Source organism: Pelobates fuscus, chromosome 10 (assembly GCF_036172605.1).
Source record: "Pelobates fuscus isolate aPelFus1 chromosome 10, aPelFus1.pri, whole genome shotgun sequence".
Lineage (NCBI taxonomy): Eukaryota > Metazoa > Chordata > Amphibia > Anura > Pelobatidae > Pelobates > Pelobates fuscus.
In genome coordinates, this window is record NC_086326.1 from 70,902,924 (window position 1) to 70,927,505 (window position 24,582).

Genomic DNA, 24,582 nt, shown 5'->3' on the forward strand with positions numbered 1-24,582 from the left:
ATCACTACTTTACAGTGCCCCAATATTGCTGGGTCCTATACTAAGTCCAACGTGCGAGACTAATCAAATAGTGCTAGTGCTAAATAAGCTGAAGTGTATTTAAATAATCTGTTTGTAAGGGCATTGTATGTGTGTGTGTGTGTGTGTGTGTGTGTATATATATATATATATATATATATATATATATATATGTGTGTGTGTGTGTGTGTGTGTGTATATATATATATATATATATATATATACATACACAAATCTAAATTAATGTGATCAATGCAGTTAACAACAATTCAGTGTTCTGGGTGCCTATAGTGTCCCTTTAATCCATGTTTGAACACAATTCATTGGATGAGAAGCTGGACATCAGATAGATAGATATATTTGTCAGTGGTACTCATGGATTAAAGGGAGAAATCTGGGCTTGAGTAAGACCTATGAAGTGAGGGTTGCAGTTGTCAAGGTGTAAGATTTTAGTTGCATCAGATATTAGGAAGGGGTGAATATAAGCTAAGATGGTTGTTGCAGTATATGGAGATTTACTGGATATTGTAAGTGAGAGAGAGGTCAGAACTGAAGAGGACACCAAGGCAATGAGTTTGCCAAGTAGCCTTCATGTTGGTTTTATTGGCCTGAAGGGATTCTAATAGACTAGAAGGATCAATCAAAAGTAGATGGACATGAAGTTCCATTCTGAGAGATTACATTTTTGGTTACCTGGTAACCCTGATTGCCCTCCAGTAAAACAAAATACACTACCTATGATTCACCTATGTATTAACTTTTCAAAATTGTGATTTAATTCTTGCCAAGAACTCTTACACTTAGACAGCAACATATTTCAAGTGTCCTTTTACATAATGACCATCATTTTTATTAGGAGAAAATGTAGCAATACAAGCAGCAAGCATATATTCGTAAATTATCCAAATTTTGTGTATTAATGTGGGCCAGTTAACCCTTTTTTTAACTCTATCTAAATGTATATGGGGGTTTTAAAACGTTTGTATTACTTATATTTGTGCTCTGGGCACAGTGCCCACATTTGTAATTACTCTTCACTCTCTGTTCTTGGAGCCATGATTATTTAATAAAATGGTGAGTGTGAAAGGAATTACAATAATCTCTGTGTTGCCTTTCCTGAACTGTGATGCATCAATGTCAGCAGAAATCCCTTTTTGAGATGGATGGCATTTTCAAGGATAAAAAAAAAAACTAAAAACACTTCATGATTGGGCCTATAGTTTCATTACTTGTAGTAAATTATTAATCTTCTAACCCAGGGATTGACAAATAATTTTGGAATCTAGGAGCCAGCTAAAAAAGTTAGGAGCCATTTTTTTTTTTTACGGATACTATAGTCACCAGAACCACTACAGATTAATATAGTTGTTCTGGATCTCGGCATCATTACACAGCACAAGGGAGCAGAGAGGAGCTGCAGGAAGATCACTGCTCCCTCGCGCGCTGCCCCTGCTTGCCGCTTCCATTCTTCCATTCTCACCTCCATACAGCCCAGGGCGGTTGGCTACATGCTTCCTAAACTGAAGTTGTGACCATGGTGCCAGAAAACCACTTGCGCCATCTCTTGGTTCTCTGTTAGACTGTTTTCAAGCAGTTTGACTCAACTTAGGGTCCCTATAGTCACCGATGGCTTGACTTACTGAGAATATTATTATTAGTGAAGTTTCACTTCAGCACTTTAGCAATGTTAATTTTTCCCCCCCCCAAATTCAAACCGCAATTGTTGACTGTGCACAAAGACACTATAGAGCATAACTTGGGTGCTGATTGACTTTCAATTCCTTGGTGAATTTTTTAGTAAGTGGGCTCTGGGCATTTGGTTGCTTTCCCTTTTCCCCCCTCTTTTTCTCCTTTTGGGGCAGTAAGGTTTTAGTCATGATCGTTGTACCCTCTGCTTTCCCTGTAAAGTATTTTCTGATATGGAGTGCACTAATTATTAGGAGTTAGGATGCCTCTAGTCCTCTTTAGACTTTGAATGAAAAGAAAACGTGCATTTAATATGAAAATATTTATTGACCCTTCCAACCATTTCAAATCCGTAATAATAATTGATATATAAGAATCAATCCTAAAACAAGAACAAGACCGATTTCACATGTCAGAAGATGGTGGTTATAGAATTAAGATTAGTTAAATTACAGGGGAGGAGTCTGGCTCCCCACCATTTTTGAGCAAGCATTATTTGTCTTTTCTTTTTTTCCTTGTGCTGCCAAAATAGCTTTGATGCATTGAGGCATAGACTCCACAAGACCTCATAACATGTCCTGTGATGTCTGGCACCAAGACATTAGCAGCAGACCCTTTAAGTTCTGCAAGTTGAGAGGTGGGGCTTCCATGGATATGATTTGCTGTTCCAGCACGTCTCACAGATGCTCAATCCGATTGAGATATAGGGAATTTGGAGGCCAAGGCAACAGCTTGAAAATTGTCATGTTCCTCAAACCATTCCTGAATAATGTTTGCAGTGTGGCACGGTGCAATATCGTGCTGAAAAAGGCCACTGCTATCAGGAAATACCATTGCCATGTAACAGTGTATGTGGTCTCTAACAATCTCTAGTTAGGTGATATGTGTTGGAGTAACATCCAGAACCAAAGGTTTCCCAGCAGAGCTTTGTCCAGAGCATAACACTGCCTACCTTCTTCCCATAGTGCATCTGGCATGCTGTCTTCTCTTCCCCATACACACGCACTCAGCCATCCACCTGATCCAAAAAAAAAAAGTGATTCCTCAGACAAGGCAATATATACAAATAGCAATAAAACAAGCATTCCTCTCATAAGGGTTAATAGGTGAATAATGCAGTTATTAAAGTGCAGGTGCTTAATGAGAGGAAAATAAAATCTGTACCCCCCCCCCCCCCCCCAGGTCTACAGAAACCATATAGAATAAAAGATTCCCATTGAGGAAGGCTGTGTGCCGAATCCTCTGGGCTTTGTAGTCTCCAGCTCTAGGTTAGTATGACTAATTGTTCCCCTTTTGGGTTAATACATTGTGCACTTGATGCCAATGTTAATGTGGTTATTTGTATTGTCCTGGTTTACACTTTGTATGTTTGCACTTTGTTTCAAATGTACCTTTGATATTTAATTTTGTGAATAAAGCTTCTTTATGTGCAATACTTTTGGTGTACTTTGGGTTTATTCTATATGTCATCAGACCAGGCAACATTCTTCCAATGTGTACAGGAAAACAAATGGGAGAACCACCTAGGAGTGTCCTCATGTGTGGTTCATATGAAACAAGGGATATGGAGAGGTATATAGTGTAGTATTTTATAAAAAAATAAAATAAAAATGTCTCACCCCTCCTGGATGGTATGTTTATTTCTCATTCTCGGGTCCTCTACTAGAGGCCTGGGAGTTAGAGGGTTCTGCACAGTATCTTACCTGTTCCTAGAAAAGCACTCTTCTGGACAGCGATCTCAGATGTCCCACCCGGAATCTGTTGAAGCAACTCCCCCAACTTGGTATGTATCTACAGGGAGTGCAGAATTATTAGGCAAGTTGTATTTTTGAGGATTAATTTTATTATTGAACAACAACCATGTTCTCAATGAACCCAAAAAACTAATTAATATCAAAGCTGAATATTTTTGGAAGTAGTTTTTAGTTTGTTTTTAGTTATAGCTATTTTAGGGGGATATCTGTGTGTGCAGGTGACTATTACCGTGCATAATTATTAGGCAACTTAACAAAAAACAAATATATACCCATTTCAATTATTTATTTTTACCAGTGAAACCAATATAACATCTCAACATTCACAAATATACATTTCTGACATTCAAAAACATAACAAAAACAAATCAGTGACCAATATATCCACCTTTCTTTGCAAGGACACTCAAAAGCCTGCCATCCATGGATTCTGTCAGTGTTTTGATCTGTTCACCATCAACATTGCGTGCAGCAGCAACCACAGCCTCCCAGACACTGTTCAGAGAGGTGTACTGTTTTCCCTCCTTGTAAATCTCACATTTGATGATGGACCACAGGTTCTCAATGGGGTTCAGATCAGGTGAACAAGGAGGCCATGTCATTAGATTTTCTTCTTTTATACCCTTTCTTGCCAGCCACGCTATGGAGTACTTGGACGCGTGTGATGGAGCATTGTCCTGCATGAAAATCATGTTTTTCTTGAAGGATGCAGACTTCTTCCTGTACCACTGCTTGAAGAAGGTGTCTTCCAGAAACTGGCAGTAGGACTGGGAGTTGAGCTTGACTCCATCCTCAACCCGAAAAGGCCCCACAAGCTCATCTTTGATGATACCAGCCCAAACCAGTACTCAACCTCCACCTTGCTGGCGTCTGAGTCAGACTGGAGCTCTATGCCCTTTACCAATCCATCCATCTGGCCCATCAAGACTCACTCTCATTTCATCAGTCCATAAAACCTTAGAAAAATCAGTCTTGAGATATTTCTTGGCCCAGTCTTGACGTTTCAGCTTGTGTGTCTTGTTCAGTGGTGGTCGTATTTCAGCCTTTCTTACCTTGGCCATGTCTCTGAGTATTGCACACCTTGTGCTTTTGGGCACTCCAGTGATGTTGCAGCTCTGAAATATGGCCAAACTGGTGGCATGTGGCATCTTGGCAGCTGCACGCTTGACTTTTCTCAGTTCATGGGCAGTTATTTTGCGCCTTGGTTTCTCCACACGCTTCTTGCGACCCTGTTGACTATTTTGAATGAAACGCTTGATTGTTCGATGATCACACTTCAGAAGCGTTGCAATTTTAAGAGTGCTGCATCCCTCTGCAAGATATCTCACTATTTTTGACTTTTCTGAGCCTGTCAAGTCCTTCTTTTGACCCATTTTGCCAAAGGAAAGGAAGTTGCCTAATAATTATGCACCCCTGATATAGGGTGTTGATGTCATTAGACCACACCCCTTCTCATTACAGAGATGCACATCACCTAATATGCTTATGCTTATGGTTGTAGGCTTTCGAGCCTATACAGCTTGGAGTAAGACAACATGCATAAAGAGGATGATGTGGTCAAAATACTCATTTGCCTAATAATTCTGCACTCCCTGTATATTGGGATTTAGGAGAAGAGAACCTTCTTCCATTGCTCCTTGGTACAGTTATTACGCTCAGAACCCTATTGAAGGCGCTTTTAGGGCTAGGTTTACCATTAGGCATAGTAGGCACCTGCTAACAGGCACATGTCCACTAGTGGGTGCCTGTTTCCAGCACTTATAATGTGCCTTTTTTTTTTTTTTTTAATTCTTTATTTTTTCTGTGCATGAAAATAACAAGTATTTGTAATGTGCCACAACAGCACGCATATTTTATCCGTCAGGTTTTGCAAGTTGGCACTAAAGAACTGCACATTTTTCTTTTTTGTTGTCGTTTGGTACAAACTATAAACATTTTTAAACATATGTAGATTAATATTGTGAATATCTTAAATGTATTACATAGAGAGAATATATCAGATTAATTAAATAGCTGCAAACTTGAGCGTGTGGGTGGTTGGCTAGTTTGACTTAACAGAGTGAAGCGGTATATTCCCCCAAGGTACTCAGGATGACACCGTTATTTATTCTTATTAAGGTATGTGGCCCTGCAATTGGTGAGAGGGAAGGCGTTACATAAGATGGCCTTGCATCAGTTAAGGTTCTCGCGTAGGTAGTCATATTTGACTTTGTATGTCGTATTGCAATGTGGTTGTGTTGCGATTGTTTGTGTATTGCTGGTAGGGTAGTAACATCTATGTGAGTGCATGTTTGTGGGTACCAAGCGATCTTCGTGTACATAAGGTTACGGTATAAAATACACTTTGAAATAAACATAATACGAAATACACATAGGGATAGTCAGGATAGGTATACCTATGGGTCCCCAGGTAAACAATATGGTCATGCTTTTCTATCAGGTATAACAGTGGCTTAAATCTAGGTAATATGAGCATGCAATCAGGCAAACAAGACATAGTAACTGAATAACCGTTGGGGTGCCCTTCTGCAGCTATATCTTGACAGTGTTGCTCGGGTTTCAATGGCTGGCATATAGCGTTAAGTCCTGAGGGGGGCACGGGTACCTCGCTCGGGAGCATGTGGCACTGTCAGCCGATGCCCCGGCTTGGTAGGTCCGTTCCTTCCCTGGGGGTCATCCGTCGCTGCCCTCGCTGCCTCGCTGTGTTGAGTCTCGCATGTCTGCTGTGGATGAGGACATCCAGGCCGTCACTGAAGACCGCATGGGTAAGGAGGGAGATCTTCCTTTGAGCTTGTACCAGGATGAGAGTCTTGTCGCTGTAGGCCCGGCGGCCCCCTGTGATCGGCTGCTTTCCAGACTTGGGCCTCATGCCTGAGATCCATCCCCTCAGTGCTGCGCTGCGGTGTCTTGGCTGCGGGATTCCTCTCTTGCCCCGGAGCCTTGGGAGAGCTGGCGCTCGTATGCCACGAGCCTGGGAACCATCTTGGTCCAGGGTCTGCCCTTTCGGGTTGGTGCGGGGAGTGTGATCGAGTCTGTTGGGTATTTGCCTTGCCTCTCTCCGCATGTGTGGCCCGCGCCTCTGGGGTATACCCCTTCTTGCTCTCCGCTCGGGAGGGCCTACGATGTGGGGATTTAATGTGAGGGTCTTGATGTTGCCCTGAGGAGGACTCCCATGCATCCGTCCGCCTTTTGCTCTTACCCGCGTGGGTGATGATTGGCAGGGTGCTGCAGGCTGTAATCGTGCCTGCAATGTAGCCCAGAAGCGGTCAAAGATTATTGTGATGGGATCTCTTGCGTGGTCCCCGGTGTTCTTTGCGCCTGGAGGTCGCTGTCGCTTGTCGGGTTCTGTCGCTTCTAAGTGATCCGCCATCTTGGGCCTTCCCGTCTCCTCGATTCTTATGGAGATCGTAAGGTTTGTCTGTCGGTGTGGGGTTCGGGGTAGCCCATCAGGCGGGGACTGGGATATCCCCCACCGGTCCAGAGGGGGGGGGGGGTGCATGTTTTGTTCTCGTGCACCGCAGTTGGAATCCGGCGGGAAGGCGGCCGTCCTTCCCCCCTACTTCCAGTAGGCCTCATTGCACCGCCGCGGTTCCCGGTCGAGTCAGGCTTCAAGTCAGGTACCGGCATGTTCGTGGTTGCTTCCCCCAGCTCACAGGCAGGTTTGTGGGGAAATTGCGGCAGTTAAGCTAGAGATTTCTGCAAAATTTGGGCCTACACTGCAGGAGCTCAAGCAATGTGCTTCTAGCCAGCTTGCCTGTTCGGCTCCGCCCCCCTATAATGTGCCTTTTTGAGGTCAAATTGGTTGGTGGGGAGAAATAAGTATCATGAACCTTGGTCAGTGTCCTCTGTAGTCTATTCAGCCTTAAAGGTACACTATATTCACCAAAACAACTTGAGCTTAGTGAAGCAGTTTTTGTGTATAGATTATGCCTCTGAAGTATCACTGCTCAATTTTGCCAATTAGGAGTTTAAGCACTTTTGTTTCTTCCATGCAACCCTAACCACACTTCCCCTGGCTGTGACTAGCACAGCTTGCATTTTCCATCAGATGTTAGATGGTTTTACCTCCATCTCTGTAAATTGAACTTTAATCGCATACAGCAGGCTCCTGCAATGTCTAACAAGTTGTGGTAAATTACCAAACTCTATAAATTATTATGTACGCATACACATATAAACTATGGTCTGTCTACTTTAACAAATATTTATTCAGAGACAAAACAACAATAACATACAAATAATGACACACAATCTAACTAACTAACTTAGCAACAGCAACAACAATCTAACTAACAATTACAACTAAATCTTATAAAATCACCAGATCCCACTCACAGTTCAATATGATAAAAAAATGTGCCCATGTCTGCTAAAGGGTCTGCTCAGTAGCACAGCCAAGAAGGAACAGGAAGGAATGGGGATAGGGGAAGTGGTTATCTCTTTTCTGACTTGTAAAGGTATCAAATTACCCAATTACCATATCAAAGGGTAAAGCTTATCACCCTGCAAGAAAGGCATACATGATCTTGGTCACATGACCCCTGGTCACCATATTAATTTGATGACAGAATGTCACCCAGGGGAGGGCTGGCAGCCTTAGGCCTGGGGGGCAAAACCAGTCAAGTGGCCCATTGCGCCACCCCCCCATGTGACATCACAATGCCCCACCCATATGATCTGCCATATGAACTAACGCCAGTGCTGCACACAGTGTGTGTTTACATTAAAAAGCCTGCAGGGACCAGCTATAGACACCAGAACCACTTCATTAAGCTATAGTGTCCCTTTAATGTGAGGTAAATTATAGATTAGTGTCACTAATAATATACTAGATTGCCTACTTACAATTGGATGAGGATGATGATGGGCTGCAGTTTGGCTCCACTGGTCTGGTGTAGAACAGGACCTCTGGAGGCTGTTTGCAACTGTGGTCACAAAATTCAACGTTCTAGGAGAATTGGAAGCAGCTCCATTTTTTGGGGGCCTCTTACACAGCTCAAGGTCTGGGCTCCAGTGCCTGACGGTGAGTATGCCCATAAGGCCCACTCATAAGTCCACTTATATGTTCCACCCACCCATGAGCTCGCTCACAGGGAGTGGAGTGTGTAGGGGATGTGTTATGTGTTATCTAATATGTGTGCTTATGGTATGTAGTGTATAGGGATACCAGTTTGTGCAGGTGATGCAGTGTGTTTGTGTGTAGTGGAACAGTGTGTATTTGTGTATAAGGGATGTATTATGTGTTTCTGGTTGTGTGTGAGGGATGCATTGTGTGAATCTGTGTTTGTATGCATAAGGGATGCAAGGTGTGTGTCTGTATGTGTGTGCATTGAGTGTAAGAGATGCATTGTGTTTCTGTGTGTATGTAAGAAAAACAGTGTGTGTGTTTGCATGTGTGTGTAAGGGTTTGCAGTGTATGTTTCTGTGTATGTGTGCAAATGATGCATTGTCTTTGTGTGTAAGGGTTGCATTGTGTGTGTGTGTAATGGATGCATTGTGTGTTTCTCTGTGTGTAAGGGAAGCCTGTTCTGTTTCTGTGTATGTATAGGGATGCATTGTGTGTTTCTGTGTATGTATCGGGATGCATTGTGTGTTTCTGTGTATGTATAGGGATGCATTGTGTGTGTGTGTGTGTGTGTGTGTGCGCGTAGTGTTAAAGAGCTCCCTGTCTTGCCCCCTGTCCTATAGAGCTGTCCCTTCTGTCCCTTAGAGCTCTCCCCTGCCCCTTAGTGGTCTCTCCTCTCCCCCACCCTCCCCTAGCGGTCTCTTCTCACACTCACCCACCCTCCCTGTGCTCTTCTCATCCCCCCTCCACCCTCCCTGTGTTCTTCTCACTCCTCCCTCTGTGTGTTTTCACCCCCCCCTGTGTTCTTCTTACCATCCCTCCTCCCTGTGTTCTTCTTACTCCCCCCCCTTGTTCTTCTTACCCCCTTCTTCTTATTCTTACCCCTTCCTTCTTCTTCTTACCCCCCTTCTTCTTCTTACCCCCTTCTTCTTTTTACTCCCCCCTCTTCTTCTTACTCCCCCCTCTTCTTCTTACTCCCCCCTCTTCTTCTTACTCCCCCTTCTTCTTCTTACCCCCTCTTCTAATTACTCCCCACTCTTGTTCTTACTCCCCCCTTCTTCTTACCCCCCTCTTTTTCTTATCTCCCCTTCTTCTTACTCCCCCCTCTTCTTACTCCCTCTCTTCCCTCTTCTTACTCCCTCTCTTCCCTCTTCTTACTCCCTCTCTTCCCTCTTCTTACTCCCCCCGCCCCTCTTCTTACTCCCCCCTCCCCTCTTCTTACTCCCCCCTCCCCTCTTCTTACTCCCCCTCCCCTCTTCTTACTCCCCCTCCCCTCTTCTTACTCCCCCTCCCCTCTTCTTACTCCCCCTCCCCTCTTCTTACTCCCCCCTTCTTCTTACTCTCCCCCCCTCCTTCCCCTCCCCTCTTCTTACTCTCCCCCCCTCCCTCCCCTCTTCTTACTCTCCCCCCTCCCTCCCCTCTTCTTACTCTCCCCCCCTCCCTCCCCTCTTCTTACTCTCCCCCCCCTCCCTCCCCTCTTCTTACTCCCCCCCCTCCCTCCCCTCTTCTTACTCCCCCCCCTCCCTCCCCTCTTCTTACTCTCCCCCCCTCCCCTCTTCTTACTCTCCCCCCCTCCCCTCTTCTTACTCTCCCCCCCTCCCTCCCCTCTTCTTACTCTCCCCCCCTCCCTCCCCTCTTCTTACTCTCCCCCCCTCCCTCCCCTCTTCTTACTCTCCCCCTCCCTCCCCTCTTCTTACTCTCCCCCTCCCTCCCCTCTTCTTACTCTCCCCCCCTCCCTCCCCTCTTCTTACTCTCCCCCCCCTCCCTCCCTCCCCTCTTCTTACTCTCCCCCCCTCCCCTCTTCTTACTCTCCCCCCCTCCCTCCCCTCTTCATACTCTCCCCCCCTCCCTCCCCTCTTCATACTCTCCCCCCCTCCCTCCCCTCTTCTTACTCTCCCCCCCTCCCTCCCCTCTTCTTACTCTCCCCCCCCCTCCCTCCCCTCTTCTTACTCTCCCCCCCCTCCCCTCTTCTTACTCTCCCCCTCCCTCCCCTCTTCTTACTCTCCCCCTCCCTCCCCTCCCCTCTTTTTACTCTCCCCCCCCTCCCCTCTTTTTACTCTCCCCCCTCCCCTCTTTTTACTCTCCCCCCTCCCCTCTTTTTACTCTCCCCCTCCCCTCTTTTTACTCTCCCCCCCCCCCTCCCCCCCCCTTCTTCTTACCCCCTCCCCTGTAGGTGGCCGAGCTGCACTCCGGTCCGCGGTCCCGGCCGGAGTGATAGGAAGGTGCTCAGTGTGCACCTTCCTGTCAGTCCGGCCGGGTACAGGAAACAGAAACTCCTGTTCCGCGCGGAACAGGAGTTTCTGTTTCCTGTACCCGGCCGGACTGACAGGAAGTGCACACTCTGTGTGCACCTTCCCATCACTCCGGCCGGGACCGCGGACCGGAGTGCAGCTCGGCCACCTACAGGGGAGGGGAGGGAGGGAAAAGCTGCTGCAGCCGTCTGAGCGCTCTTTACAGAGCGCTCGGCGGCTGCAGCATTTAAAGGGCCGGCCCGCCGCGGCCGGTCCTAAAAGAATTTCGGGCGGCCTGGGGGGCAATTGCCTCCCTGCCCCCCGGCCCAGCCCGCCCCTGATGTCACCACACAAGTTATTAACAGTGCAGGAGAAAAGAAATTGTAAATTGTACAGAATTTGCTACAAAGGAAGTATAAACATTAGATGACTCTTTATAGGAAGTGTCTAGGAAGGCTGTGTGAGTCACAGGCAGGGATGTGTGACAAGGGCTGCATGAACAAAGTGATTTAACTTCTAAAGAGCAGAGAATTGACCAGTGAGACTGCAGAGGCATGATCTATACACCAAAACTGCCCCAGCTCCTATAGTGTCTATGTGGGGTTGGACAGGAAGTGAAAGGTATAATTTCCCATCTGCCCACTAGTAACCGCTCACACCAGTAATTCATTACAGGAGGAGCTAGGGAAACTCTCATTGATGCACAGTGGGTAACCACTCCTGCAGCTCTAATATCATCAATCACAGGAGACTGACTGGATGTACAGAAGACCTAGAAGGGTGAATATTTTGCAAGAAACCCTTCAAACTTCAGCACTCAAAGCCTAAACCTGAAAATAAACCCTGTATCTTAGTCCAATGTTTAACTTAAAAACTAATCACCTCACGTACCCCATCACACCTCACTCTAAGCCTAAACCCAATAATCCTAAACAACCTTTATTCTACAGCTTTAACCCCCCTTAAAGGAGCACTATAGGGTCAGGAATACATGTTTAGTAGTTAAAACCACCATCTAGCCCCCCTGGGCCCCTCATGCATCTAAAAATAAAGTAAGATCATACTTGATTCAAGCCTGTAGCTGCATAGTTTTGTCCCTGTTTCCTTTAGATCTGCCCACTGTCTGCTGACATCATCAGAAGTGGTGGCCTGATCCATTCACAATGCTTCCCCATAGGATTGGCAAAGACTGACAAGGAGGCAGATCAGGGGCAGAGCCAGCATGATTCAAACACAGCCCTGGCCAATCAGCATCTCCTCATAGAGATGGATTGAATCGATGAATCTATATGAGGAAAGTTCAGTGTCTGCATGCAGGGGGAGGAGATACTGAATGTTTGGATGCATTTTAGGCAGCCATGACCCAGGAAGGATCTCTAACAGCCATCTAAGGAGTGGCCAGTGAAGTTATCACTAGGCTGTAATGTAAACACTGGATTTTCTCGGAAAAGACAGTGTTTACAGCAAAAAGCCTAAAGGGAATGATTCTACACACCAGAACAAATTCAATAAGCTGTAGTTGTTCTGGTGACTATAGTGTCCCTTTAAGCTTTTAATCTTCTTAACATCCTATGTAATATAACTCTGGTATTAACCCCTTTCTAACTTTATACCATAATCACTTCCAACATTATCTTTAACCCTGTCTGCATTTACACAGCTGCATACACTTACTATAGTTACAGATTCAAACAATACATTACAAGCACATACATTAGGACATATGAATCTTTTAGATGCTTGCGCCTTCAATGTCCTCTTTATAAATTCATTATACTTTTTTATGACTTATTTTGAGTTGGGGATCGGGGGGTGCCTTAGAATTTTGTGCTTATAGGCACTTGACATATCTGAAAGCAGTGCCAGATTTACATAACTTCAATGAATGTGTTTTCATTCAAGTAGATCTACTTAATTATTAAAACAAATATTTTTCTTTTTCCATTGGAAAGCTCAGGAATCAATGCTGCGTGTTCAACCTTGTTCTGTGTGTTGAGTTGCGTTTATCATGTGTTTAATGTTTTGATTTTTAAACGTTTTTTTTAAATTTATCTATAAATATTTCTCATTAACAGTGGTACTTAATCAAAGAAGAGGCATACAAAGTGAACTTGGCATCTTCATTATACTTTGGAGGTCTGCTCATTGGAAATGTTGTGTTTGGTCCCTTATCTGATAAACTGGGAAGACGACCAGTATATTTGACAGGTATGACTTCATTGCGTCGTATCTGGCTTTCTAAGGGTTCTTTTTAGAATGAACACTTAAAGGACATCTCACCTCCAAGCTGTTTTTTAATATAATAATCCTTTCATTAAGTTTTGAAAGGAAATATATCAATATTTTTAAACAAAGTATATGAAAATAAATTAGAAAAACCTCATCCCTACCTTTAGTATTTGACAGGATCCTTCAGCCATATACATGCAGCTTAGGTCATACAACAGTTAGTCTTCATGATCTTCCATGCTTCAGAAACAAGGCATGTATATGGCTGAAGGATGATATTACCTACTAAAAATAGAGATGTGTTTATCTTATTTTTCTGCATATGCTTAATTTAAAAAAAAAAACAATCTTACTTTCTTTGAAAACTTAGTGAAATTATTATTTTAGTTTTGAGGTGACCGTTCTTTAAGGAAATGGCTTAATATTCCTAGTAGGATGTTCTAAGTCTGTAATTCGATAAATGTTGTATATTAATAATATTTATTAGGTTTGATATTAAAGGAAAAATTGTTAAGTAGGCATGGTTTTGTTTTTTCCCTCCCTACGTTACATGGTGCCCTAGACCAGCATCTCTCTGTGCATTATACATTAGTTGGAATATTCTAACAAATAACGTGGTTTTAAATTTTGTTGTAAAATGTACCTTTTTTGGTTCTGCCCCATTGCTCATATTTTCTTTGGGTTGTAGAACCCGACACATGATTTTCTTACCCCTCAAGTGCTCTGTAAAAGAGAGTATCAAATAAAATGCCATTAAATCAGGACAAAATAAATTAAAAGGAAATTATTTTTGTTTGTGGAAAAGTGACACAAACTATGCTGTTTGCATAATGTTGCCGTTATAAGCAAATAGATACAGAAAGGGGATATCTCTTGAACCATAACCCACGCAATTAACTTAGTTTGGTGGTTAGTGTGCCCCTTTTAACACTTTCGCAAAACAGAAGCATCTCTTCACTGCTCTTGATAAAATATAAAACCAACCTAGAAAGCAGCTTTTCAGCTGTTTAAGGAGTCTGTGCAGGTTTTTTGAGTTCAGATATTGCTTTTCATGGGCAGACTTTCACTTTTTTTTTTATTCCTATTGGACATCTTTGGTAGACAGCCACTGTAGTCTTGTCTGAGCTATAATCCTAGCATAGCTGACGCCTGTGTATCGACCTTGTTAAATTAACAGAATAGGCATCTGGACAGATTTCATATATATTTGTATGTTAATGAACTGGTGTAACTTAAGATCCACATAATATGTCACCAAATATAGTGCTGGCTCAATATATTAATTGACCAATGTTTGAAGGAACCAGCTATATTTAGGCAATGATATCGAAAGATACCTGGGCTCCCTGTTTTAAGTTTGGGTCAGAAGTATCGCGTCTGATCACAATCTCACAGCAGCTGTATTTAAATTAATTTAAAGGACCATGTGCAGCGCTCACTTTTAGCTCTGCTCATAGGTCATCTGTTAGACTGGAGCTACTAACTGTGGCCCCAACTGACACAGGGGACCCTCGGATATCCAATGATACCCGGGGCTCCTTGGTACAAGCTGGGAATTAACCCTGCTGGTCATTTTAATGCGTGACGGTCTATATGGCCCATGGGAGTTAAAGCCCTGCACTATATGAAGGCATAGATGTTGTCGTTAAGGGTTTACATGATATAAAAATTGTTGCTAAAATATTTGTGACTATTCATGTTCAGTTAAATCTGCCTTATTTCACGATGCACTTTTTATAGACTTATAACTTTCCTTCTCCAGGTCTCTTTCTTGATATTGTATTTTCATATGTGACTGCTCTGGCGCACAACTATGAGATATTTGCACTGTCACGTCTATTTGTTGGGATGATGAACGGAGGCATGGCGCTGGTGTCTTTTGTATTAACTCAGGAATATGTTGGAAAATCATACTGGGCATTAACAGGTAGGATAAGATACATATGAAAACAGAATCGGGCTTAATGATCCGTTAATTTACAGTTCTTTCATAATCTTATATCATGTGCTTTTCACTGGCTTTTTAAAGTCAGTTTGTTTTTTGGGGGGCTGGCAGTTTCTGGGGTTTTTTATGTTCGCTTTAAGAGAGAATCACAAAATACACACCCTTCTGGTCCTCAATTTAACCCTTTCCTCCATATTGTGCTCAATTTCCCTGTTCCCATAAATATTTTATATACTATATGAACAGTGACCAGGGGGCATTCACTGTTTTATTTCCCTTTTCTAATACATATGTATGTAAATAAAATATTATTATTCCAGTGTAAGGGAGGCCCCTCGGACATTGGAGGAAATCTAATCTGTTTTACATGATTGTGTTTAGTATATTTAATATTAGAACTGAAGAGTTGAACATTGAGCTTATGTTACAATTAAAGACTGGGCCTCCATGCTCATGTCATGTAAACTATGTCATTTGAGACCTGAATGACTTAATTTAAATGTGATCATTTAAATAAGTAAAGATTGAAAGGTGATTAAAACAGTTACACTTTTGAAATTATTATTAGTTATCTGTGTGGTCCAATGCTGTGATCCAACACTTTTGAGTGATATTCTAAGCATCAAAACAACTTTAGCTTAATGAAGCAGTTTTGGTGTTCAGATCTTGCTCCTGCAGTCTCACTGCTCAATTTTCTGCCATTTAGGAATTAAATCAATTTTATTTCTTTTGATGCCACCCTTGCCACACACCCCATGGCTGTGACTCGTATAGTCAACATAAAAACATGGTTTAATTTTTAACCAGATCTTACAGCACACTGTGTTTACACTGTGTTTCGTTGTGAATGCAGTAAATAATCTTTGCACTTAAATCAAGACCTAGTGTGCTCCCTTTATTGCTCTTTTATATATATATATATATACGCGTGCACAGACACTCACACACACACTCACAAATTATAATTTTTTTTTAAATGAAAAAATGTCCACCCAGCCTCCCTACCTGGAGAGCTGGCGTGGACCTGTCCCTGTGGTCCAGTGGGGCGGGCGCGCGCCTGTCTCCATATCAGACGCGGCGAGGTAGCTGTGTCCTCTCTGCTCCCTCTCGCCGCACGGGCTGTCTATTGATGCCGGGAGCCGGAATATGAGTTCATATTCCGGCTCCCAGCATCAGAAAACGGCGCGCGGCGAGAGGGAGCAGAGAGGACACAGCTCTCTCGCCGCATCTGACCGGGAGACAGGCGCCGGCTGGGGGGGTCCATCAGGTGGACATCAGGCAACTCTTGGGCCCCCCCATGACGGGGGGCATATGGGGCAGCATTTTTTGCCGCCCCCTGAGGGCCTGCAGGAGCGACGGGAACAGCGCTCCTGCTCTAAAAAAAAGTGCAGGAACACCGTTCCCACGCGTTCCTGCACGACTCGAACCCTGGGAGACAGTGTAAGTCACATGCAGGGAGGTGTGTCTAGGGCTGCATAAACAAAGTCATTTCAATCGTATATGGCAGAGAATTGAGCAGTTAGACTGCAAGGTCATGATCTATACAGAATTGCTTCATTAAGCTAAAGTTGTTTTCGTGCTTATAGCGTCCCTTTAAAGTGGTACGCCATGTTTTGATTTTTTTTTTTTCCAGTTTTTCTTTACTTGTATCTTAATGATTATCCAACTATCCCCTCACCCATATTGACACATGCCTTTTATATATTGGTGCCTCCATTTTGTTCTCCTCTGTTCACTCTGCATAAGAAAAATAAAATCTGAAAAGGGACAGAGCCGCATAACCAAAAGCAATCTTGCCCTCAGTCTGATTGGAGGAAACAAACAAACAAAAAAGTAAAAAAAATATATATATATAATAAAATCTATAAATGTACTGCTTGCCATAATCTATAACAGATTTAAGGATGCTGTAGACAATAGAATGACACTGTATATACGGTAGTGGTGTAAATGTTTCCGGCACCGTACAGCATTGTAAACAGTCTCTCTATTTGCCTATTTGTAGCATATAGATGTGCAAGGTTTCTTTAGCATACAATATGTAGTCTTACACATAATTGTATATTTTAATATTTTGTTTTGTTCTCTTTAGGTTCCTTAACAAATCTCATGTTTGCTGTGGGCATAGCAGTTTATGCATTGCTGGGTTATTATATCAGAAATTGGAGGACACTTGCGATTGTAGTGAATTCTCCAGGGATTGTGTTTTTTCTTCTGTCCTTGTAAGTCTCATATTTTTTTTTTTTTTTTTTATATAATTGCAATTTAGCTTTTAAAAGAGCACTGCCTTGATTTTATTGAATTATCATATTTAATTTTAAACCGGCAATCAAGGGTATAATAATAATAAAAAATATGTTTAAAATCAGCATGGATTTGTATTATTATTTTTCTAGCTGAATAATTTAAAGGGATACTCCTGGTTTTATCTAGCACATTTTTTCGATGTGTCATATTTCCAACCCACAACAGTCTCTCAGTCTTTTGTAACGTCATCAGCAGCTTATAAATGTCACATGTATTTGAAGCCTTGATGGCCACTGGAGGTACTTCCTGGGGCAGTGCTGCACAATAATGGTGGATTATAAAGCTGACATGTATTCATAGCATATTTTAAGGACTGTATTCAACATATGACAGAGTTGAATTCAGAGTCTAAGCAGCACATTTTGAAGAGACTTAAGGCACCCTGCTTGAAAAAAGTTTGTACAAGAAAGTGAATAAAAAAATATATTTTGGTGCAAAACTCCAGGCTTTTCAGTTTGTGCAGTGAGCTCTCAACAAACATTAAAAAGTCACTAATTTAATCATGCCAACTTCCTTTATTACAGCTGAGCCTATTCTGTAAGCCAGTGTTTCCAACCTTTTTGGTGCAAGTTCCCCTTGTCTGTATGCTTCTTTTCTTTTTTTTCTTCCAGAATCTTTCTATCTGACTCACGTTGCATGAATGTTTGTTCCTCAATCCTTTTTCTTTCCTATTTTTCCTTTGTCACTCTCTCTTTTTCCTCTCTATGGCTTTCATGCGAATGAGTATTCAAGTTTGTCTTTCTACCTGCCTACATAAGTTAGAGGTTGCAGGCGGAGGCTGCTGCTTTTGGTGTTTGTATGGGGAGGCTGTTTGGAGTGACATGTATCGTTTATGTGGAAAGACTATATGTATGGTGGGCAATATTCATATAAATAAAACGAGACCACCCAATAACCACAGACAACGTTATAATACTTTTCAGTGGGCTTGGCACCATATCTTTGTAACCATAACATATAACATATGCTTCACCAACTTTCAAAACTTTTAACTTTATTAACCACCAAATAGCCAATCAGTCATAACTAACCTGACCGCGTTTTACTTAAAACTTTCAAGTTTATTAACCACCATACTGCCAGTCAGGCATAACTAACCTACAATGCTGCCGCCCATCCCATGTGTTCCCTATTAAGGGTTAACAAGTATATAGGGGTGTATATATATATATATATATATATATATATATATATATATATATATATATATATATATATATATATATAAAATAACCTTTCTGTCTCATTTTAGATATTTTTGCCAGAAGCTCAAGGAAGCAGGCTGAAGGGTCAGTGTTAGGACCCGCTTAGGGGGGTCTGCCTTGACATTGACAGGCGGGCATTCCCTCCAGTGGCCATTGGAGTAACTAAATGACCTCCATTTGTTTAAATATACATAGGGATTAAGGAGAGAGTGCAGGTAACTTTTTCTTTTCTTTGGTTTTTACTATATATTGGGGCTGATGTGTACTGTAGTCATTGCTGCCGGCCCAGTAGTGATGGGAGTGAGCGCAGGACTTTTCTTTTTGTATTTATAACTAACCTGATTGCCGTTTATTTAAAAGCATTTACCAATATATATTCCTTCCTCAGAACTCGACCCTGAGGATGACGTTTGCCCCAATGCTTCATAACACCATGACAATACAATTAAATAAAAATAAAGGGAGGGGTGGTGAGGCCCGTCCGCACCGTTCCTGCTTCAGTCCACTCTGACAGGATTAAACTCGTGCTGCCTCTTTTTATACAGTTCCAGTTTCCCGCTCTTTTTCGGCTTGTAACTTTCAACCAATCACATGCCAGCTCCAGCCCCCAGAAACAGCTGTGTCATAAATCCCCCCCCCCCCCCAGCTTACCTATCAGTGAGGGAGTTAAGATCACTGCTGTTCCAATAAGGTTGTGTTATTATCTGTTACCAGGTATTCTAATCCTTTGTGGTCCAATAGAATCATTTAGTCTGCCTCCCCAGGTGCTGATCTTTGTAATTGCACCTTTTTTAGTCCAACGCTCTGTGAATGTGCCAGATTATTTCCATTATATCCTGGGAGCAATAGCGATGGCTGTATATATTCCTACACTGTATTATTTTCTTTTTTATTTTCTTAAGTTTGCTTCCCGAGTCCCCAAGATGGCTGTATTCCCAAGGTTATACTTCAAAAGCCGAGGATGTTCTGCAATATATGGCACGGGGCAACGGGAGAGAAGGACTACCCATAAAGCTGAAAGACTGCGGTGTAAAACAAAGCAATGGGGATTCAAAGCACAGTGTCTTCGATTTAGTGAAATATAAATTACTACTTTGGAGAACCTTAGTCTTGATGTACATCTGGTATGTTGCAAAAAATTATTGCTGTGATATTTTACCTCATTTGTCTGCTTAAGTATAATTTGCAGATCATATCTCCCTTCATGAACACATTTTCATCTGTTTTACTTTGTACAGCAAAGCCATATATAATCATACCATTTTATTTTTAATAAGAGAGTCGGTGTATCTGACCACGTTAGAATTTGACTTTGAACGCTTTGATTTGATTTAGAATTGGAAATGAATACCTTCACTGCTGGTTATGTTCACGTATTCCTTTTTAGCTGTAGAACATATTTGTAATTTCTAACTTTTTTTGGTTCTGAAAGAAATGAATTGATCTGGTTGGTTGAGTGCCTATCAAGCATGGGATAATTCTTAAGTATGACATCAGTGATGCAGCTGTCTTTCTTTAAAATTAAAGGGATACTATAGTGCCAGGAATACAAAGCTGTATTCCTGGCACTATCGCCCCCCACTGCCTATCCTCTCCATTGCGCGCCCCCCCCTTCGTCGGAGAATAAAGGGTTTATTTACTTACCTGATCCCAACTCTAACAGCCCGCGACGAGCAGATGCAAATGCACATGCCTGGCTAATGACGCTGGCTGTCCTCATAGAGAACGTCAATCTAGGAAGCCTTATAGTGGCTGTCTGGTCGACAGCCACTAGAGGCTGACTTAGTGTGCTGTGTTTTTTTTTTTTTATTAAAATATTATAAATTATTCTTATTATTGGTATTTATGTAACGTCAGCTTATTCCGCAGCACTTTACAATAAGAATGTATTCATCATTAATAATAAATGTATTCATATTTGCGAAATCCAATGGTTGGACCTAGTGTGAATGTGCTGCGAGCGCTTTGACCCTTCCCATAGGAAGGCATTGCTTCATTGCTTTCTTATGGGTATTTTACTGATGCTGTAATGCAGAGCATGAGGAGGTCGAACCTCAGACACAAATCTGTTAGGATCCACTTAGTTCCTCTAGTCTAGTGGCTTTCTGATTGATAGCCACTAGAGGCAGTCTTAGTCCTGCAATGTAATCATTGCATTTGCAGGATTAAGTAAGACTTGGACATTGCACCCAGGCCACTTCAATGAGCGGCAGTGGTCTGAGTGCCTTTGGTGCCTATAGTGTCCCTGTAACTATTCAAATCTTCTTTTCTTCCTCACTGATAAATTTGCTGTACACGTGGTGGTCATTTCATTTTTAAATAGGCTTGTTAGTGCAGGTAGCCCAAGAGCAATAATTAAGCAGCTGCAACTCACTACATAAGTATGCAAATGTCCTTAAGAGCTTTATTTATTTATTTATTTTTTAATAGTACTGCAAGAATTGGGACTTGAGTTTTATGGTGTGGTTGGTGCCAGATGTTTTGTACCAGCACCCTGAAGAAAAAGGCAATTTAGAAAAATAAATTTTCACGTGCTTTTGTCTGTGTTTACATGGATTGGTGCAAAGAACTCATAATACTCAATGAATGACATTTAAGTTGTTCGCTGTGGATGGGACAGCTCAGAGTGTAATGGGAAGAGTCATTCAAACAGAGATATCTGCAGAAGATATTGACTGGCCCACACAGGGCACTTACCTCGCCACCTTTAGGATTAATTGAAGCATCTGGCTGCAAGTCAGCCAGCATCAGAACATGACCTTACTTATGACCTTGTGAATAATTGGAAGCAAATCTCAGCAGCAACGTTCCAACATCTAATGTAACGTAATCTCAGAATTGTGAAGGATGTTGTGTCAGGAAAGTGAGACCAATTCCACATGAATGCCCATGATATTAGAATGAGATGTTCCACGAGCTAGGGTCTGCATCTTATTTATACAGATGTTTTTCTACTATTCCAATAGCATTCCAAATTAGCAACATGTATAGTAGCAAGTGTTCAGAATTATTCATATAAATGTAACTGTATCAGGAATATGAGCCCCGTACAGCATATACCCTACACCAGACCTTTATTCTGTAATCAAGGCATGCAATTTGCTTCGAAGAAGCCAATTTAACTTGAATACCCGAACGACAAAATGTGTTTTAGATGTGACATACACTTGTAATTGCAACACAAGATACATTGCCAGAGGCTAGTTTTAAGAATCTTAGATCCTACAACATAAAGACTGACAAGTGAATTATTTGTATCGAAGCCGGAGCAAGTACCTCAGCGGCATAAAGATTTTTATATTGTGGCTGAAGAAGACTTCTTCTAAATCAGTGTTAATAAAGGACTAGAGAAAAGGTCATCGCACAGTAAAACAAAACTGCTTTTAGTTCCCTTTTCAAGATGAAAAGCGGCGGTTCAGTGTGTTGGAATATTAGGGCAGCGAAGACAATCATACGGAGAAGTACAAAATGAAAGTCTCCATCTGAGTTGTCACTGGCAGTTTCTGTCAAATGTCTCTTCATCAGAGCACTTGTTATTATGGCAATTACGTCGACAAGAAACCTACACCAACTCTGAGCACTTTCTGTGAATCTCTGCCTTGTATAATTTATAATGACAAGACTCATCTCAGAAAAGTTGTTAGATTTAAGATGCACCCAGCATCTTTGTGTTTAACCTGGAAGCAGCAGTCTTTAATCATAATAACTTGGAAACATTTCCTGATGTAAATGTATTGTGAGCACTAAAGAAGCCTGCTTAAGTATAACAATAACAAAAGCGATTTGGAAATTTCAGACGACTTAGAATAATTATGTGAGCTGAGAAACTGTACTAATGCTTTAGAAATAAATAAATGTGAAGAAAATGAACAGTTCTTATGTAATCAGTAGAATATATTACTGTTCCCCAGACACTGACACAAATGAAGATGGCTAGAATATGTTTAGGAAGCTTTGTGAAGCTCCACAGAGATGATTTCCCCTCCTTTCTAAATCTTTCTTAAAGGGACATTTAGCATAGGAAGAAAAGCTAGACATTTTCTTGGCAAAACTTATCTACAGAAGTTTATTACGAAGTTTATATAATATGTGCTTCTTCTAATTTCACAATAGTGATTGTCAAACACTAATGAAAATGTAGACAAGCCTTTGTCAGCTTATATTCATTTCTACAAATGCTTCCCATTTATTATTCCTAATTATTGAGAGTGAGTGTGGTTATGGATCCATACATTGAAGTCGGCACCTGCACTTGATCTTTTTTGTGTGTACTATAATTCAATGACATGTAAGAAACATTTACTGTGTAGGTACGCAACACCCAGTAAGGCAACTGGGGACCAGGGTTGACCGAATGAACTTAGAGATTTACTGTAAACAAAGAGTTATATTTTAGAGTAAAATAGCCAAATTAACATATTATCAAGTTTCCCAGATTGGCTATTTTAATCTAAAATATTTATTTCCCTCGTCAATTCTGAACTATTCTCATGTGACTAAGTGGAAAGCTTCAGGTTCCCGTCAGCATTCATTAATGACATATCGTGGAACTTGTCAGTGTTGACATAGAGATTAGGGATCTTAAACTTTATTCATAGGCCTCTTGGACAAACAGTCCTGGGGGAACCTTGGAGAAAATGATCATCAGGTAGTTATCTCTTTTAATAAGTATGATTTATTTTTGATTTCCATGCATTTTATATAAAAAAACAAAAAGATTCCTTGCACTCATGCGGTCCTTGGTAGTGCCGGGTGCATAAGCCAGCTGGCTATACACATACAATAACAGAAATGATGGCTGCACTCCTCAGTCTTCTTTTATAAAATACAAATTGCTTTATTAGATATGCATTAAAAAATGATCATTTTTTTAATGCATATCTAATAAAGCAATTTGGATTTTATAAAAGAAGACTGAGGAGTGCATCCATCATTTCTGTTATTGTATGTATATATATATATAATTCTTTATTTTTGTAGTGCATAGATAGGTAATCAAGCAGATAAAAACATGACTTTAATAGTTATTGCTATACGATAAGTTGAAGGTACATTATAGGTTATGGTAAGAGACTTGCAGGATAAACATATTGTAAAAATAATCACATAGGAATGGAAGGTCATATAGGAACAAGCTTAAGTGAGACATTTTCTATAGCGTGTATTATACAGAGACAAGGCAGAAGCTGTCTAGTAGTTATGAGCTGGGTGATCCCCCTCTGAGGCAGACTTAGGCTATCTAAGGGTGTGGGCCTCTGATTGCGTGAAGGTTAGCGAGATTGTAGGTTGGATAAAACTAAAAGTGCGAACAAGAAGACAAACTATAAGTGAGGATCGCGAATAAAAAAGTATGGGATTATGGTATGCCTTTCGAAGTCATCGTCCAGGTCTTCGAGCCCTAGTGGAACAGGGCAGGTTGGCGTGCGGAGGAGTTAGGTGGATAGTCAGTTTAGGCCAGCGAGGGGCAGTAATTGGGTGCTCTGGCTGGATATACTCCGGATTTACTTTGCATCGCCTGTGTAAAGGCAGGTTTTCTGTGAGGCCTTTTCCAGGGAGGTCAGGGCGTCGTGCCCATGTGAGTAGTGGCCCTGCTGCTTCTGGCTTAGCGGACGTCTGTTCTGCCCCCTCTTTTAGGGCGCTGGGGCATCTGTTGTATTTCAGCTCCTGACTTCCCGCCATCCTCTGACCAGCGAGAGCAGAGCGGCATTGCAGCCGACTGGGGTGTTCCCCCATGGGCCCATCTGGCCCCTCTGGCGGGCAGTAGTTAGAGGTGGGGTTGGCTACCTCCCGGCTTCTTGTGTTCAGCGTGGTGGGAGATGCTGCAGCCTCTGCCCGGAGTCTCATCCGCTCCCAATCAGGATCGCTCACCAGGTTGTTCAGTAGCTTGCGGGTGGAGGGGTCGGCCATCTCCCTTCCTCCCGTATCGTGTAATAGTCCACAGCTAGGCCTGAGCCCTAATTTGGTGAGCTGCTGGCCAGATAATGTGGTGCCAAAAGCACAGCTCAGTAGGCCCCCAGGTTGCAGTATGGGAATAGGGTCTTCAGGTGTCCGGTTGGCATGGAAAAAGTCAGCTTATAGGAGTAAATTGTGGTAGATTACCAGGAGCTCTTGCTGTATGCGACCGCTTGCCTTGCCAGTCAGG

At 42.1% G+C, this 24,582-nt stretch overlaps 1 protein-coding gene across 1 annotated transcript in view; it reads left to right on the forward strand.

Annotated features, from left to right (window-relative positions):
- Positions 1-24,582, forward strand: part of LOC134575308 (solute carrier family 22 member 15-like) — a 229,344-nt gene that overhangs the window by 62,091 nt on the left and 142,671 nt on the right. The window contains exons 3-6 of the mRNA XM_063434584.1: positions 12,830-12,962; positions 14,746-14,910; positions 17,021-17,150; positions 19,343-19,564. Coding sequence (XP_063290654.1) covers positions 12,830-12,962; positions 14,746-14,910; positions 17,021-17,150; positions 19,343-19,564 — 650 coding nt within the window. The remainder of the gene's footprint in view (positions 1-12,829; positions 12,963-14,745; positions 14,911-17,020; positions 17,151-19,342; positions 19,565-24,582) is intronic.